The following is a 17,382-nucleotide window of genomic DNA, read 5'->3' as shown; positions in this document are numbered from 1 at the left end:
CAAACCGTTACTCGCCAATCACAGATGTTGGTAGTAAACAAAAGAGAAAAGTTTTCTCTTTCATTAACTGCTATGAACTGTGTTTAGCCAGTAACGGTTTGTCCGAAATTTCCTTTCAAAGAGAATTTTGACAGTTGGCTTTTAAGCCGTAATCATATGTTTGTCGAGAAATATTCTTGGTTGTCAACACTAGCAAACCGTGTTTCCTGCCACACCTATACATACCATATTGATACACAATCAACCGGCTTTTGCACACGGCACTTTGTTTTCTTCTATCGCTAACAAATTATCTCTTGAAACCGTGACTTTGCAAATAAGTTGTATTTTGAAGCTTTATCAATCTTTAAAGAACTTTTTTCAGTACCGGCGGTGCACGATTCCCGAAAACAGGTACTATATACAACAAAAATGGGTGATACTACAGGAAAGGTAAGTGCCTAAACTTATTTTTTGTTTATAATATGAAGTATTGGGCTCTGCTCTAGACTTGTAATCAGGATGACTATTGGGGTTTTCGATTGATTGACACCAGTGTAGTGGAGTGCACTGGTTTTGCACTTTCTACACCAAAATCCATAGCGAATTTCATAAGATTCATCTTATGACTAGAAAAGTAACAAAACTATGTTTTCATAAGATTAATATGAAAAACATAAGACTTTTATGATTACCTTAACATTTTATAAGCTTTTGCATATGCCAGTCATTCAAGTTTCATACGAGCATCTTATGATTCTCATAAACATAAGAGAAATGTAAAATATTAATATAATAATTCAAAGATACCTTATGGAACATGAAATCATAGCAAATCGGTTTAACCAAATAAATGCTGTTTCATAAAATAATCCTATGATTTACATACGTGCTACTTGTGGCTAAAAATTATACGATATTCCTATGAATTCGCAGTATTTTTTGCCTGAGTAGCAGAAGTGTCAATGGAACATACCCAGTTTTCTGCACTTCTGCTAGAAAGTGCAAAAACGGTGCAGTTTCAGTGCACTCCATTACACCGGTGTCAATCAATCGAAAATCCTATATGGTTTTTTGAGTTGTATTTCGACACGTTGCTGGGGCTGGGAACAAAATTTATTGGTTTGAATCTGGGACGGGATTTGCCGATAGATGTTATCTTTTTCTTTTTGTCTGTTCATTCTATCATTCGTCTCACATAGCCTCTTTTTGCCTCACATAGTTTAAATGGATTGGCTGCATTTGACCAGGGGTAGGCTGTGGTTGTCAAATCACATATATTTTGCGCGTACCCAACATCTCGCCTCGGTCCAGTGCTTTGGACCCCGTTTTTTGGTTACTTCACCCCAAAAAGAGAATATAGGGTAAGCAGTTTCGCATGTCTCGTGTACTAGTCGTTGACATATTTGTAAAAGTTATTATTTATTGCTGTTTAACCGTGATAATCAGGTCCGGTCCAGCTGATGTTGGGTACGAAATACTTGCTAGACAGCGTCCCCCTGCATTTGACAGTATCCCCTGGCTGCATTTGATGTTCGGTTTTTTGCTATTGTCTCGTCTCAGGTTTGAACATCGTGGTGACCTTGTGCGTGATTGATTTTTCCCTTGACCCTAGAACAGTAGTGCGAAATTTAAAACCCAGTTACCTATTTCTGCTTGATTTTACCGAAATCAACATTAATGGGATTTTTGATTGATTGACACCGGTGTAGTGAAGTGCACTGGTTTTGCACTTTCTAGCAGAAGTGCAGAAAACTGGATATCGACATAGATTTTTCATTAGGGCTTAAATCGCAAATGTAAACAAACTGCGTTTTCGCTATTACGACATAATGCAACAAAAATACTACAAGATTGAGGTGAAAATTAGTTAAAATGGTTTTTAGTTCGATGTATAATTAAAGAAAACAAAACGGCGAAAGATGCATTTTCTTCGAGATTTCGACTTAGGCCCTTCTTCTCATATAGAATATAAAGGCCAAACTTACATTTTTAGACGGAAGCGGGCGTACGGTTATTATTCACAAATAAAAGAATAAACGGCGGTTCTGTTATATAAATGAAAAGCAATATCTACTATGATCATGTCTACTCGATAGTTGTTGCGCATAAACATTCGAATATTTCGATATTTTCATGAAATTTGAAGAAAAGACTCACGCGCCCTTTCTTTTACATTGGGTTTCTATGCGCCCATTTGCTGAGCTCTATTAAAAAGTATACTGTCAAGCTCGCCCATTTACCCAGCCCTACCCAGCAAGACAGAGTCAGTTTAGCCCATTTACCGCGCCCTTCTGAAAATTATGTACACGGTTTAGCCCTTCCGCAAATGGTGGTTGCTGAAGGGCGAAATCACGACTGGGATGCAAATTGGGCGTAAGCATTTTTTTTAGTTTCTACCCACTAAAAGCACATAGGAATAAATTCTTTGTTATATTGTCATAAGGTTTAACGAAAAATGCTTCCGGAAAAACACGGTCATAAAGTAATTTATACCTACAATAAAAACTACATTTAGAAAACCTTCGCCGAATATTGAAACTGATTTTTCTCCATTTGAGTACATTGCGACTTAGGCCCTAATGAAAGATCTGTGTCGATATGTTCCATTGGCACTTCTGCTAGAAAGTGCACTCCACTACACTGCCCATAACAGCATAAGAGTCCCATGTTGAAAAATAGCAAGCCGAGAAAAACGCTGTTCAAGATTGTCCCATCCATTGAGCCAAATGGATGGGACAACCATGTTTTGGTATTTTTTTTTATATTTTCTGAACAAACCCGGTAATCTTATTTGTGCAGTGTGATTCAGTGGTGATACAGAATACAATCCAACGGATAACTTATTTTCGACAAAAATCCACATGGGACTCTTATGCGTTTATGGGCAGTACATCGGTGCACATCAATCGAAAATCCTATAAGATTCAACGCCTCCTTCATTTATTATCTTCCCAACTGAGGGATTCCATGAGAAACCGGCCGACCACAAAATATGACCATCGTCGATTCGAACGAAACTTTGAAGTTGTGTTCGGTTTATGTATCTCCATTATTTTCTCTTACAATTGCAATATTTTGATACAAGAGCAATTTTTCAAAAGGGGGTAAACATTTCTACGTGTATTAATTTCAATTTTTTTGTTCGATTACTGTATTTTACACAGCAAAACTTTCTGAGAACGAGTTTCAGGGAATGAATATTTATGTACGAAAAAAATATGCTGAAAAAAATATTGTCATTTTTCACAAAAACTAAAATTTGTGTTAAAAATTTAAATTGCCAAAAACCCATTTTTTCTAATTTTTTATTTTGTCAATAAAAACCTAAAGAGAAACGAAATACCCTCGGCATGATACTGTACCTTGATGTGGTCCGGGGGCTTTTCCACCAAAGCAGTATTACAGTGATGATATCACATAAACTTGGGATACGATTATTTTCTTTTTAGTTAAGCTACATTATGATCAATTTTAGTACTTAACTTGGCGACCTTTATTATCCACTGCCATGGTCAAATAATATACAATGTGGGTTTAGGGCCCAATTCTCTCTGCAGGCACCTCATTCCAAACACTGAAAAAAATCCAAACGTTAATTCTATTTGCTTCAAACCGCTTAAAATTCATATGAAGAAGAAATGCTATTGTTATCACGCGCACACATACCTTCAATGTGTCAACTGTATAAACTATGTATGCACACACATAAGTTATATGTGCATATTGTTATAGAGTGGGGTTTTATGTGTCTAATAGTTATGAAATGTGAATGTAAGATTAATATTTCTTGTAAATACACACATTAGGTTTATGTGCCAGCAAATAGTGTCTATATGCCTCCGTTAATTGCAAAAATCTATGTGTAAAATCAATAGGCATAACGTTTACTTTTTTTTGAGTGAACGTACAAACGTGGCCTACGCTATAACACGAACCTTGTCACAAATACGAACGCCCGCGATCTCGCCAATATTCAGGCACCCCGATTGATTGGGTGAACGTTGGAACCTAAGAACCTAAGCTCGCGCAATCATGAATCGGTCACGTCCGGAGGTCTCCGCCCTTGATCATAGCAGCCCGGATTCATGCCTTTAGTTGGACCAATAGAAATAAAAACTAGACAAGACGTCCACGTGCGATCATTGGAGAATACGCAAACATGCGAATGGCCACACGCTTATAAAAATGGTGTGTCCACGCGAAGTTACATACTAGCACACGCGATAAAAACGTCCACATACAAACGCTCGAGTCCTTCGCGATCATCCACGCACGACCACACCCACGATCTCGTAAAAAGTATAACACCCTGGTGACTAAGTGAATGGTTTAGCACTTATAAATTAACAATCCCGGTCTCGAGAGTGAACCTCCAAATGCCCGCGTTCGCGCGAAACTACATAAAAATCAAATGCAAAGTCACATACACGCGACAAACAAATATAAAAATGCTTGAGCCCTTCGCGAACATCCACGCAACCTATACTCGCGCTCTTCCAGACATTATAACATCCCGGTGATAATATGAACGTCTCGGCACTTGTAATCACTCAAACGCAGTCTCAAGCGTGAACCTACAGTCCCCCGCACTCGCGCATTCATGAATCGTTCGCGTCCGGAAGTCTCTATCCTCGATTCCAGAAGTCTAGGTCCATGCCTTAATTAAATCAATTAGCTCTACAGTTCCAGTAGGACAACTCCTGAAAAAAATCGGCATATTACTAATACTCAATAACAATACTAACTCTTCTCTTTATTTTTTTATTTATTTTTGGTCTCATGCGTTATATTCTTGTGATGACCTTTTCGAGCTCATACATCCAAGAAGAGCAACATTGCTGCCCACAATGATTCTTCTCTGCCAGCGGACGTCGCCAGGTTTTAGAACAATGGAGATGTATTCTCATACTCGATGGAATCAGATAAGTAGGAATGATCAACAAACTGCAAGTAGTATATTACACATTTCTTGTTTTGAAGTATAAAATATTATTCGTATTAAAATATTATTTACAGGCTCCACACATATCTCAACACACACAAATACACAAATGCTTGACAGGTGACTGGGCCAAGTGCATTCACTCGTAGGATCTATCATTTCGATGATCGCCTCGATTCTACGAAACCAGTGCACAAGTAAGCTGTCATAAGCTAGTCTCATCTGGTGAATGCATGTAACCTGGAAACCCCAGACACGACAGGACGAGACGGACAGACTGGACTCGATGGGGCCTAGTTCAGAGTTTTTGAGCATTTTTCACTGCACGGTTATTGACCTAAAAAAAGAAACATTCGGCATGTTATTTTTCCTTTTATTACTGTATCTTGAGTTGGGTTCATACTGATATTCACTAGCACAGTCAATTGCATATTCTCCCATATACATTCACATCCAAAACGTGCAAACGTCCCTAACTTTCGCGATAACACAAATCTGGTCAAAAACGCGAACTTACATTACAATTTCAATCATCCACACACACCTACGCTCGCAATTTCGCCAACACCCCTTTACTTAAGTGAACTTTTCAGCACCTATAACTTTACAACCGCGGTCTCAAGCATTAACCGACCACTCGCGCGATCATAGACCGGCTACGTTCGGAATTCTCTACTCTCGATCAGCCTAGACTCATGCCTTCTGTTGGACCGATTCACTAGACAACACGTTTCTCTACCATACACTGAAAATTAATTATTAGATTCACGGTCCGCGCGCGATCGTTCGAGAATACACGTGAATGTGCGAATGGCAACACGGATCCAAAATCGGATTTATGCACGCAAAGTTGGAGACACGCTGGCATTCATATGCTCGAGCCTTTAGCGATCACACTTACACAATTAGTAAACGCCCACGCTAACCCAGACAGATATGCACTCCTGGACTCGAACGCTAAAAACCACATCTTCCACGCATACACCACCCAGAACTGAACATTAGATTCATACATACAAAGCAACAAGTAATAATTACAGGTATTCGTCTGGCAACCGGGGGAAGTACATCTCAAACGCAGAACTTATCATTTCAATGATGGCCTTGAATCTGCGTTGCCTGTGTTCAAGGCACCATAGCTTTGTCCGTCAGGTCAAGGATGTATGAAACCCGCTAGCCACCACCCTCGGCCCTAGCTGCCCATAAAGGGATAAAAAAAAAAAAAAAAAAAAAAAACCTAAAGAGAAACGAAATATTTTGAATGTGATTCTATGATGGAAAACTTATAAAGTTTTTCTAACAACTTTATACATGTTTTTAAATTGCATAATAATTGACATACAAAACTGTACTTTTATTACAGAATATAATTCTTAGTCTCATTTTAAATCAAAATGTATTTAACAAAAATCTTCCAAAATGCGATAGTTTTCGAGATATTTGGAATTTTGTTCCAACAAAAACAGTTAATTCGTGTGATTTTGCCCTTTTTAAATTTATTCGCGTTACTCCATCATAAAATATCAAAAATCTAATGTTTATCGTTTTAAAGACGTAAACGAAACTTTTTCAGTGTATTTGAATTATGGAGAATAGAAAAACTCTAGAAAGAGAACTGCGGAGACTCCATTTTGAATCGATTGGATTCGCGTTTAGCTGTCAAAAAAGGGATCCAATCGAACATTGCCTATCCTTATAACATTGGACGTGTTGCCATACAATGCCGGGACATACGTTGCCAAAAATGCTGTTTTTCTCTCCGCAGTTCTCTTACTAGAGTTTTTCTAATGGAGAAGCTTTCAATAAACAATTTTTCCTAGCAAAAACTTTTGACATATTTTTATAGTTCATACTATTTGCAGTCAAAAATACAATTTTCTTTTTGAATATGATTTTAAACGCTATTTTGAATCAAAATGCTAATAACATTTTTTTTTGAAATGTAGTTCTCGAGATATTTTAAATTTCGTTTGAACAAGAGTTTTGTTTTCTTACGACCTTTTCAGAAGTTATTCGCGTTTTTCCATCAACAATAATAAGTTTTTTGAAAGACTAAATTTTTTACGCTAGCTTTTGTTTTTGTGAAAAATGACACATTTTTCCAGTGTATTTTTTCGTACATAAATATTCATTCACTGAAACTCGTTCTCAGAAAGTTTTGCTGTATAAAATACAGTAATCGAACAAAAAAATTAAAATAATGCACGTAGAAAGGTTTACGCTCTTTTGAAAAATTGCTCTTGAGTCAAAATAATCTTACTGATTGTGGAAAATGTTTAGTCTTCCATGCCGAAGGAATGTGTGAAGTTTCATAGGAATCCAAAGCGGAACCTACACAAGACAGAAATATTGTCAATAAATATATTGACAAGACTGCTTCAATGCATCAATCTACATCTAAATTCTACACAGAATCAATATTTTCAAGATGACAATGATTTATTGTCAATATTTCTGCTCCTGTAGGGTCTGCTTAAGATGGTCGGTCAGGATTTTAATTATTTTCGGACGGATCTTCGTGGAATTCCTGAACTGACTAAAATTTCGCGCAGATTCGAATGCTTGTTATTATGAGGACAGTTTGAAGCTAAAAGTTAACATCTTCTACATTTTAGAGCATAAGTGAACTGCGTAAAGTATATCTTTTGCTCGATAATTTCTCAGAGCTAGCATAGAAACAAAATTGAGTTTGCTTTTAAAACCGGACATATGCTAACGTGAATGCGCTGTATCGAAAAAACGAATGACTAGGGAAACCAACCAAACATTTAGTTCATCGTGGCGGGCATGAATTGAATTTCGTTTCTCTTTCAAGCTTATGTGTGCATGTCTATTTTCTATGCTCTTTCCTGGAACATATGGTTTAGTACAGCGGTTCTCAACTTTTTTCGTGCCACGGACCCATTAGAAATTGCCCTGGGTTGCTGCGGACCCCCATGGGTAAACATCGATTTTGTATGCTATCGATATGTTATTTTCAGTTTGTTAGGAAACAAGACTTGAAATTCTAATCTGCACTCGTAAAATATATTTTTCTTCGAGGACCCCCAGTAATGTCTTCGCGGCCCTCTAGGGTCTACGGACCCCAGGTTGAGAATCACTGGTTTAGTATAAAGCGACCAGATGTTTTCGGAATGAATGGTTTAACTAAAGAGACTAGAATAACAAAGAGACGCTATCTTAATTCAGTGAAAACAATTCAAACAGCAACCAGGCTACAGGTCACAGGCAACACTGCAAATGTGCAAGCCTCACCAAACTTGCTTGTTGTTATTCCGTTTGTTTCTTCTAACCAATAGAAAAATCCAGCTAAAACATAGTTATATCCGCACGAATCGTATTTTGCAGCAGCAAAACCATATTAGGCAAAAATTTATTATTTGCATCATTTGGTATTCGTTACCCTCATGCTGAATTTCGTGCCCCATCAAACCAAGCCCTTTTCTCTTTAGCGTTTCTAAACACGACGGTATTGTAACAAATTTGGTTTGAGGATATAATTTTTATCTTTAAAATCTTTAGTTATTTTTTATGAATTGCATAACAATACTTCCTTAAAAACAATGCCACATGATGCTAAACATTTACGATTGACAACTCTCTTGTTCCTTTGGAATGACATTGACAGTAAAATTGGAATTCCAAACGGAACATGGCGTCTCTTTGTTATTCTAGTCTCTTTAGAGAAGATCTATATCTGTTCTATCTTTTGACAGAGGCCTGCTATCAAAAAACTTTCTTTGGCAAAGTTGTTTGTATAGATATTTTTAGCATATGTATTAAAGGCATCTATACTCTGTAAACTATGTAGATGGCGCTACATTAAAAAAAATACTCAAGAAAATAGATTTTATCATTTTTTTTTATGAAAAAATCTCTGGAAGAAATTGTTTTATTCCTAAATCTTCGAAAATATACAATAATAAAAAAAAGTTTTGAAGAGTGATAAATGTTACTACATTTAAAGGGAGTTTTCATCATAAATATAAAAAAATTGTTCCATAAAATTTGTAATTAACCATGGCAATCCTTCTCTCAGAGCTGGCATAGAGTCAAAATTTAGTTAGCTTCTGAAACCAAACATATGCGAACGTAAATGCGCTGTACCGAAAGAACGAATGCCAAGGGAACCGAGTCAAACATTTCATTCATCGCGGCGGGCATGAATTGAATTTCGCTTCTCTTCCAAGCTGACGCGGGAATGTCAGTTTTTTAAGCTCTGATTTCTTATTCAATACTAGAGTAGCTATATAATATAATATGAAATAACACCCAGTTAAATTCAGTCCGAATATTGGCTGGTTTTAGTTCGTATTCCGGCTCCAGTGACACAACCGATCCTAGTGAAAACCAGCCAGAGTTCCGGTTCATTTTCGGTTCAACTTTACTGGGTACTCAGCCAATTCTATATTAAACTTTGCTACCGTAATGAAACAATATTTAAGACACAACTTTACATTTTAGGTTATTTCTTGCAAAGCGGCCGTTGCATGGGAACCCAAAAAACCACTTTCCATTGAGACAATTGATGTAGCTCCCCCAAAGGCTGGTGAGGTGCGGATTAAAATCAGTGCTTCTGGAGTATGCCACACTGATGCATACACTTTGGATGGACTTGATTCCGAGGGCGTTTTCCCAGTTATTCTCGGTCATGAGGGCGCAGGCATTGTGGAAAGTGTTGGCGAAGGCGTGACTAAGTTCAAACCGGGAGATCATGTAATTCCATTATACATCCCACAGTGCTTTGAGTGCAAATTCTGCAAAAGCCCTAAGACTAATCTGTGCCCGAAAATTCGAGCTACCCAAGGGAAAGGACTGCTTCCGGATGGAACGTCGCGTTTTAGTTGCAAGGGTCAACAGGTGTTCCATTTCATGGGCACATCCACATTCTCCGAATACACTGTTGTGGCTGATATTTCTTTATGCAAGATCGACGATTCTGCTCCACTTGAAAAGGTATGCCTATTAGGATGCGGAATTCCGACCGGTTACGGAGCAGCACTGAACACAGCGAACGTTGAAAAAGGCAGTAGCTGTGCCATTTGGGGGTTGGGTGCCGTTGGCTTAGCTGTCGCGATGGGTTGCAAAGCTGCAGGAGCAAGCAGAATCATTGGAGTTGATATCAACCCAGATAAGTTTAAACTAGGAAAAAAGTTTGGCTGTAATGAATTCGTAAACCCCAAGGATTATGATAAACCAATTCAACAAGTTCTGATTGAAAAAACCGATGGTGGATTGGATTATACGTTTGAGTGCGTTGGCAATGTGTTGACAATGCGTGCCGCTTTGGAATCATGTTCTCGCGGATGGGGACTGTCAACTATTATCGGTGTTGCTGAGTCGGGACGTGAGATTTCGACTCGTCCATTCCAACTTGTGACTGGTAGAACCTGGAAGGGTACCGCTTTTGGAGGGTGGAAAAGTGTCGAAAGTGTACCAAAACTAGTCACCCAATATTTGAACAAGGAGTTAATGATAGACGAATTTATCACTCACACTATGCCGATTGATAAGATCAATGATGCATTCATTTTGATGCACGAAGGAAAAAGCCTTAGATCTATTGTTGAGTTTTGATTTTTTTTTTAATAATGTAAAATAAATGAAATTCACCTTTATTTACGCAAATTGCTTTCAAATTCATAATTTTGCCTTAAAATAATTTCGAAGCTGATGGACAATAACCAATAACCAAACAGCACATAGAAAATGTATACTCAGGGATGCCAGGTACTTTTGTTCCTTATCTGCAGCAGTGAAATGTTGAAAAGTTCAAATGTTTTCAAAATTCTGCAAAACCTGTAAATGGAGAAAATCGTAACTTATTAGATTTTATTCATTATGTTTATGCTAACATATGGTATTATTTTGTCATTAGATTTATATTTTGTAAGGAAAGTGGTTTTCATTTTGATTAAATGCATGTTGTATCCACTCCCGCATAAACGAGAACAATATATGAATAATTTGTATTATTGTTTTTCCCCAATTTTTCATATTGTGATTCGACAATAAACACGCCACACCGTAAATTGTTTCTGTCATTTGGGTTATTGTTTTCAGTCCGATAACTATTTGGGGAATATCGCATTAGGTTATGTTACAATACAAAAAAGACAATTTTCTTCGAACATTTTTTTTCGTGGAATATACATGATCATTACCACAAATAGTCGCTCAGTTCCGAGTTTCTACTATTCTCGTATACTGCCGCTCTACGCATAATTGTCCCGTGCGTATGGGGAATCCCACAGCACATGGGACAGTTATGCGTATAGCGGCAGTATAGTTGAAATCCATATTAACTTTTGAATATGGCTAATGAGATTTGTAAACCAACTTGTTTTGCCGATTTCATTTAATTTGCTGTAATTTCAACTTGGAAAACATTTGAAATCGTAAATCTACGTGGGGTAAATATGTCAGTTAATGCGTGCTTCTTTTGAAGTTTCATTCGGCTCCGAAATAATGCGCAAAACAAGTTTGTTTACAAAAATCTCTTTAGCCCTTTTGAAGAATTAATATTGAAATATAGTTTTCTGGTGAAATGTGGTGAATGGAGAACAGTGAGTCTAGTTATGTAAGGTATGCAAACTAGGCTCGATGGAAGTATCCAAGTCAGTTTTGAATATCACATAGATTTAGAGTAACATCAGATGTTGCTTCAAGCTGTTCTCAACCCCTATTCGGCAGTTTTCACGCCGACACCCGCGTTACGACTTGGTAAGGCAAAACTGGTGTCGAAGGGGGTCAATTAAGGTTGTGTGAAGTATTCTTGATGGTCGCATCATTAGCGTTTCTGCATTAGAATCGAAAGGCAGCCTTAGTTGATTATAGGATTAGGGAATATTCAAAAAAATATTTAAATAACGTCTTTTTCGCTTCAGATAGTTGATGTTCGAGTTTGTAGAACTCCTTGAGCGTCTCATATACGAGTTCCGATGGAAATTGAGGATTCGATGAAAGAGATATCTTCTATGAGACGGTCGACGGTGGGAATGAGACACTTACTACCACTGAAATGAAATCGGCTCTCAGATATGATAAGCTCTTTCGGGTCGGTGTGGTCTGTTCGAGACGAACCAGGCGGACATTCGGTTCGAGCAAACTTTATGGGGAATAGTGGATAAATAATTCTTATGTCCTTTATGAGAAGAGATTCTTTTTGTGAAACTTTAATATGCCTTACCTTGTCTAGCTACTCAAGATAATAATAATGGAAAAAAATTGAGGGTTTGCCTGGTCGATAGTATTATTTTTTCTTGGTTTTGGTATTCTTCTCTATATAAAAATCCAGTTAGCAAATTTTCTATTGCGATTAGGGCTATGTTCACCTGTTAAAACATGTTAAGATAGGTGTAAGGAACAACCTTTGATGATATGTGGGCATGTAGGGCCTATCAGAGTGTAAGTGATCTTCCCATGAAAACATAGCAAAAACACGATTTTTGATTGGAGACACCTCTAAATCATGTCCAAATTAAGCCATTTTTGGCGAAAGTTCTTAAATTCACACCTAGAACAAAAATTTGAGCTGATTCATGTATATTTTAAAACTTTTTCAAAATGTGGAGAGGTCTAATGGGTATAGTACTGGTTGTTGCGCTTCTATAATTTAACCATTCAATTCGTCATACATTTGTACTAATGTTGCATTAAAACTCCATTACAGCATTAACAATGCAATAAAGCTCTATATTAGCATCAATAATGTATAAATGCGCAGCCGAAATATAACATTGTCACTTGCTCTATATGCGCATATACCCAAGTAACCAATAAGCATTATAACGTAACCTAATAGCTTTGAAACCTAGTCTAGTCTACACATACACAGCCAATACATGTAGTGATCCTGGAAAATTGCAGACGTTCGTCCACAATTTTTCTTGTCATTAATGTTTGTGGCATATATTGAATATGACACAAGCATTAAGGCGGCCAGGCCAACTGTGCAGCATACAAAATAAAGATGATTCAAAATTATACGGCACTCAAATTATTCATTCAATGAATAATTTAATCAAAATAATCAGCGGATTATTTTGAACCTTGAATAAGGAAGAAACGTGGACAACCGTACACAACCGTTTCAATTTGATCGGGGTTTGATAATCGTTGGGAATGACTTAGCTAAGAGGGTTAATGTCACTCCTTTGGTCCTAGGTTCCTGGGATGGGACAGAAGTATTTAGCCCTGCCCTGGCTAATGAGCCAGGGTTATAGCGCCCTTACTCGCTCTCTGAAACAATAGAGAAAATTGACGAAATCGGTTAATAAGTAATATAAACAGAAAACGCATAAAAATACAAACCAACGGACAACTCACCTTCGACAAAAATCCATACAGGACTTCTATGTACTAATAGGCAGTACAGGATCATGAAAACAGAAACCTTCCGCGTTCCTTGAGTGTTGACGAAAACACAAATAACTGTACCGTATATTTCACAATAGGCCAAACCGATACTAAAAACGACTGAGAAGTCATTGCTATTTCTATTTGGCTCAAAACAACAATAGTGATTCCTCAAACAAACGAAATTGTCATCATTAAACTTCCTGTTCTCTAACGAGCTACTCATGTTTCCGTATAAAACGTTGACAATTTGTAAATACCTCGAAATATTACAAATTAGATTTGCAAGAATGGTAAATATAAAAGTGAACTCCTCTCTCCGGAAACTCGTCTTCTGAACGAGAAATAAATTCTGGTTCGACACTAGAACACCCTTTGTTGCTTTCCAGAAGGTTGATTGAAGGAAAAAAATGATTACAACAGAATTTCTATCCGGTTTATGCATTATAACGTAGCCTAATAGATTTATATCCTTATATAAAGCAGTCATACAGAGCCGTGAAGCCCTAAATACTGATATAATGCTGGTATTATGCCAGAAAAGTCGAAATATAGTGCTATTACTGTGCAGAGATTGACAGCTCGTTTTTTCAGCACTAATGCGCACAAATGTCAAATTTGAAAGCATAATATTGGCACTACTAATGCTATCAGAAAGCTTCAGTTGCCTGTCATTGTCCGCCTTGGTTTTAAAACCATTTCTTATGTTTACTTTCGGTATGGTGAGTAAAAAGGAAAAATTTTAGAATAAAATGTTCTGTTTAAAACCGTAATTGACTCTCTTCTAATGCATTGTAATGAATATCCTTAATGGGTTTTCTGTCTCACATGATATGAATGTTTTACGAAAATTACCTTTAGTAAGTCTCGAACTGAGGTACCTTGCCTCGTCCTTCACGGTAAGTGCTCTGCGTTTGCTGCCTGGCCTATATTGCATATGTTCGATTGAAATGAAATATGCCGAATATAATCTTCAAGAAAAGTTACATAACGAATAAACCCACAGCATTACAATAGCATTATATCGGCTTTTTATTTGCTCTATAATGGCACTAAATGCACATGTAAAGCTTACATGCTTTAAAGATTCTTGAAGCATGTACGCGTTATATCAGCTTTATATTCGCATATAGAGCAAGTGATAATGCTATATTTCGACTGTGCATTTACGCATTATTGATGCTAATATAAAGCTTTATTGCATTATTAATGCTGTAATGGAGTTTCAATTTAACATTAGTGCAAATGTATAGCCAATATAGTGCAATGGCTTAATGCTTATGGTTACTTGGGTAAAGCTGATATAATGCGTACATGCTTCAAGAATCTTTAAAACAGATCTGATGGTAACCTATAGAGTCGTGTAAGTCGCATGGGTTTAGATGTGTTATTGTCCTAAAAGGAAACAAACTAAAAAATGTTTTTTTCAATAGTTTCGAGCTTAAAAATAGAAAAAGAATTGAGATATCAACTCACGGCACACCCCTAAATATCGTTATTGAGATTTATGTCCTTTTTGCGAGGTTATTGCATTTATTACAGTTATGAATGTCATTCCAATTATTACACAAAGTTCAAATTTAAATATCGTGATATAAATTAGCAGAAGCGCATGAAACTCATAACAATGGCCTAAAGATGTTATAAGTACCGCTTACGAAATACGAGACTCAAATTTTCCTTTTGTCATAAGTAAAACATATTCCCATATGGGAAACTTGTGGCAAAAAATCATAAGCAGTTCTTATGGATTTCAATAGTTATTTTTCCCCGGTGTATGTGACGCGCTGAGCTGCCAGCAAGAAGAAGAAGAGCAGCGTCTTGCAAAAACTGATGTCTTATATCTACCTACTTTTGTGTTCCAGCAATATATTGTAGTTAATTTGTACATTGTAGCTATATAGAAAAGATATGTAAAATGACTAAAGCTCTGCAAGAGTACAACCTGGATATGGACTTGAATAAAATGTGTCGAATTTGCTTATCGCAAACAGATGCTAGTGGCCAGTTGTTCAATATATTCTCGAGTGCTATTGTTGATGGTTTTCTGGTGCGGATTCCGGAAGTAATTTCGTTTTGTGTGGACTGGCAGGTATATATTTTAAAGAATGATAATGGTGATGTACTTCAATTCAATAGTGATACGTAGGACCGAAAAAGTAAATAATCGCCGAAAGGGCGATACTACCATTTAGTCGATTTATACAGTAAAACAATTTTACTCAATAATTTTGAATACTTTATGAAGCTTTGCGCTTCGAGCACTGAATAATGCAACTTAGGACGCAAACCACCCAACAGTTTTTAAATAGATATTAAAACCTAATCTGAAAATATTCACTGTTGATTTTCTCTGAATGATATCATTGCTAGTATCGTCTTTTTCAAGAAAACGTTGAAATTTATATGTTGATAATGTGCCTATTCTATCCTTTTTGTACCACCTAAATCATTGTAGATTGAAGAAATGGAGGGAATTCCAAGTAAACTTTGTCAGATTTGCAAGGGGCAACTTTTGAATTTTTACATATTTAAACAAAAATGCAAACGAACGGAGCTGATACTGCAGCAGACAGTATTTTCGAGAGCGGATTGCAGGCGAATGGATGTAGCGTCAGTATGTGATCAGGCTCAAGCAGATACGAATCCATCAAATGAAATTTCAGAAGAAATGATTGTACTTACAGACACAAAACATAAGATTGGTTCCGAAAATTTGACTATTCGTGGAGCACCGCAAAATCAGAGCCAACTGTGCGATAAAGTTCAAGACTTAGGGCAAGTTGAGCTACACACTTCTGAACACAATTTGACTGAAGAAATTGCTGTATGCGTTGATATAGATGGAAAAGATGAAGTATCTAGCGATACAAAAGATTTTGAGCCGGTCACACCTATGTCGGAGGATGGGGAGATTTATTTTCTGGAAAGTGAATCAGTTGGAACATTAAACATTAGCGACAGCGTTAATAATGATTACGAAGCGGAGGAGAATCGATTTCAATCGATGCAGTCGGAAGAAGCGCTTCTTGCAGAAAAAATCAGCTGCACGATTTGTGGGAAGACAGTTAAAGGTCGTGCACGCTATCTCAGACATGTACACTTGCACGATGCTAGCTCTAATGTAACCGGATTCTTTACTTACCACACTTGCATTGTTTGTAGTATGATGTTTACTCAAAAAGATCAATTTATAGAACACATACAGTTCAGTGAACACCAGCAATGCGATGGACCTCTTCTTAAGGATTGCGAATTACCATACATTTGCGGTGTTTGCTCAGTCGAACATCACAGTACTGATCGTATGAAGCAGCATCTTTTATCTCATTTAAAATCCTTCCCGTGTCCTTTTGAAGGATGTGGATGTGAGTATAGTTCTTCGGCAAGATTGTCTATTCATATAACTAATAAGCATATTGAGTATGAATCGTATATGTGTCGGCATTGCGGGTCGGACGATTTCGATTCTATGGCGGAGTTGCAACAGCACCTTCGTCTGAAGTGTACTGAGAAAAAATATCAGTGCAGTCACTGTGGTAAGTTTGTTTTATTTAGCTTTTATCAAGACTAGGCATTCAACCTATGTTTTTGGGTTACAGAAAAAAAGTTCCTAACATCTCGTTCGTTGGCGCAACATTTGAAATGTCTGGAAAAAAAGCACCACTGTCTTGAGTGTGGGAAGGCCTTTGCACAGCCCGGTGAGCTCACGTTGCATCAGAGAACACATAACGGGGAACGGCCGTTCCAATGCACAGTTTGTGGGAATCGCTACAGGACTGCGTCACTCAGAACGGCTCACATGGATTCTCATATTGATGGCAAAACGTTTGAGGTTAGTAGAAGTCCAATATGCTGTAATATCGTATTTGGATGAACAACTAAAACCTAGATTTTTCAGTGTCTATTGTGTGGAAAAAAACTACAATCGCGTACTTGTTATCGTAATCATGTCAGGCGGCATTCAGAGGAGAAAAAACATGGATGCGAGATTTGTTCGAAAAAATTCTACACTAAGTATAATGTAAAAGTCCACAGAGAAAAAGTACACAAATTGATCAGAAAGGTGGAAAATAAATAGACAACATTCGTTGGGCGTA

At 37.2% G+C, this 17,382-nt stretch overlaps 2 protein-coding genes across 2 annotated transcripts; both read left to right on the top strand.

Moving 5' to 3' along the window:
* The first annotated feature begins 232 nt into the window (after positions 1 to 232).
* Positions 233 to 10,881, top strand: LOC131689165 (alcohol dehydrogenase class-3). The gene is made up of 2 exons (XM_058974070.1): positions 233 to 432; positions 9,389 to 10,881. The coding sequence occupies exons 1-2, from the start codon at positions 412 to 414 to the stop codon at positions 10,499 to 10,501; spliced, it is 1,134 nt and encodes a 377-aa protein (XP_058830053.1). The 5' UTR covers positions 233 to 411; the 3' UTR covers positions 10,502 to 10,881.
* A 372-nt stretch (positions 10,882 to 11,253) lies between these two features.
* On the top strand, positions 11,254 to 17,382 carry LOC131689163 (zinc finger protein 699-like). The gene is made up of 4 exons (XM_058974067.1): positions 11,254 to 15,374; positions 15,741 to 16,821; positions 16,885 to 17,117; positions 17,184 to 17,382. The coding sequence occupies exons 1-4, from the start codon at positions 15,201 to 15,203 to the stop codon at positions 17,361 to 17,363; spliced, it is 1,668 nt and encodes a 555-aa protein (XP_058830050.1). The 5' UTR covers positions 11,254 to 15,200; the 3' UTR covers positions 17,364 to 17,382.

This window comes from Topomyia yanbarensis, chromosome 3 (assembly GCF_030247195.1).
Source record: "Topomyia yanbarensis strain Yona2022 chromosome 3, ASM3024719v1, whole genome shotgun sequence".
Classification (NCBI taxonomy): Eukaryota; Metazoa; Arthropoda; class Insecta; order Diptera; family Culicidae; genus Topomyia; species Topomyia yanbarensis.
The sequence above is the reverse complement of the archived record's forward strand: the minus strand, read 5'-3'. Positions and strand labels throughout refer to the sequence as shown.

What these genes read in the sequence shown, in the direction of transcription:
- LOC131689165 (XM_058974070.1), top strand. Translation starts at nt 412, where the DNA reads ATGGGTGATACTACAGGAAAG. An exon ending in TGGGTGATACTACAGGAAAG is followed by an intron (nt 433 to 9,388) that starts GTAAGTGCCTAA and finishes TTTACATTTTAG; the next exon opens with GTTATTTCTTGCAAAGCGGC.
- LOC131689163 (XM_058974067.1), top strand. Translation starts at nt 15,201, where the DNA reads ATGACTAAAGCTCTGCAAGAGTACAACCTGGATATGGACTTGAATAAA. An exon ending in CGTTTTGTGTGGACTGGCAG is followed by an intron (nt 15,375 to 15,740) that starts GTATATATTTTA and finishes AAATCATTGTAG; the next exon opens with ATTGAAGAAATGGAGGGAAT. An exon ending in TTGATGGCAAAACGTTTGAG is followed by an intron (nt 17,118 to 17,183) that starts GTTAGTAGAAGT and finishes TAGATTTTTCAG; the next exon opens with TGTCTATTGTGTGGAAAAAA.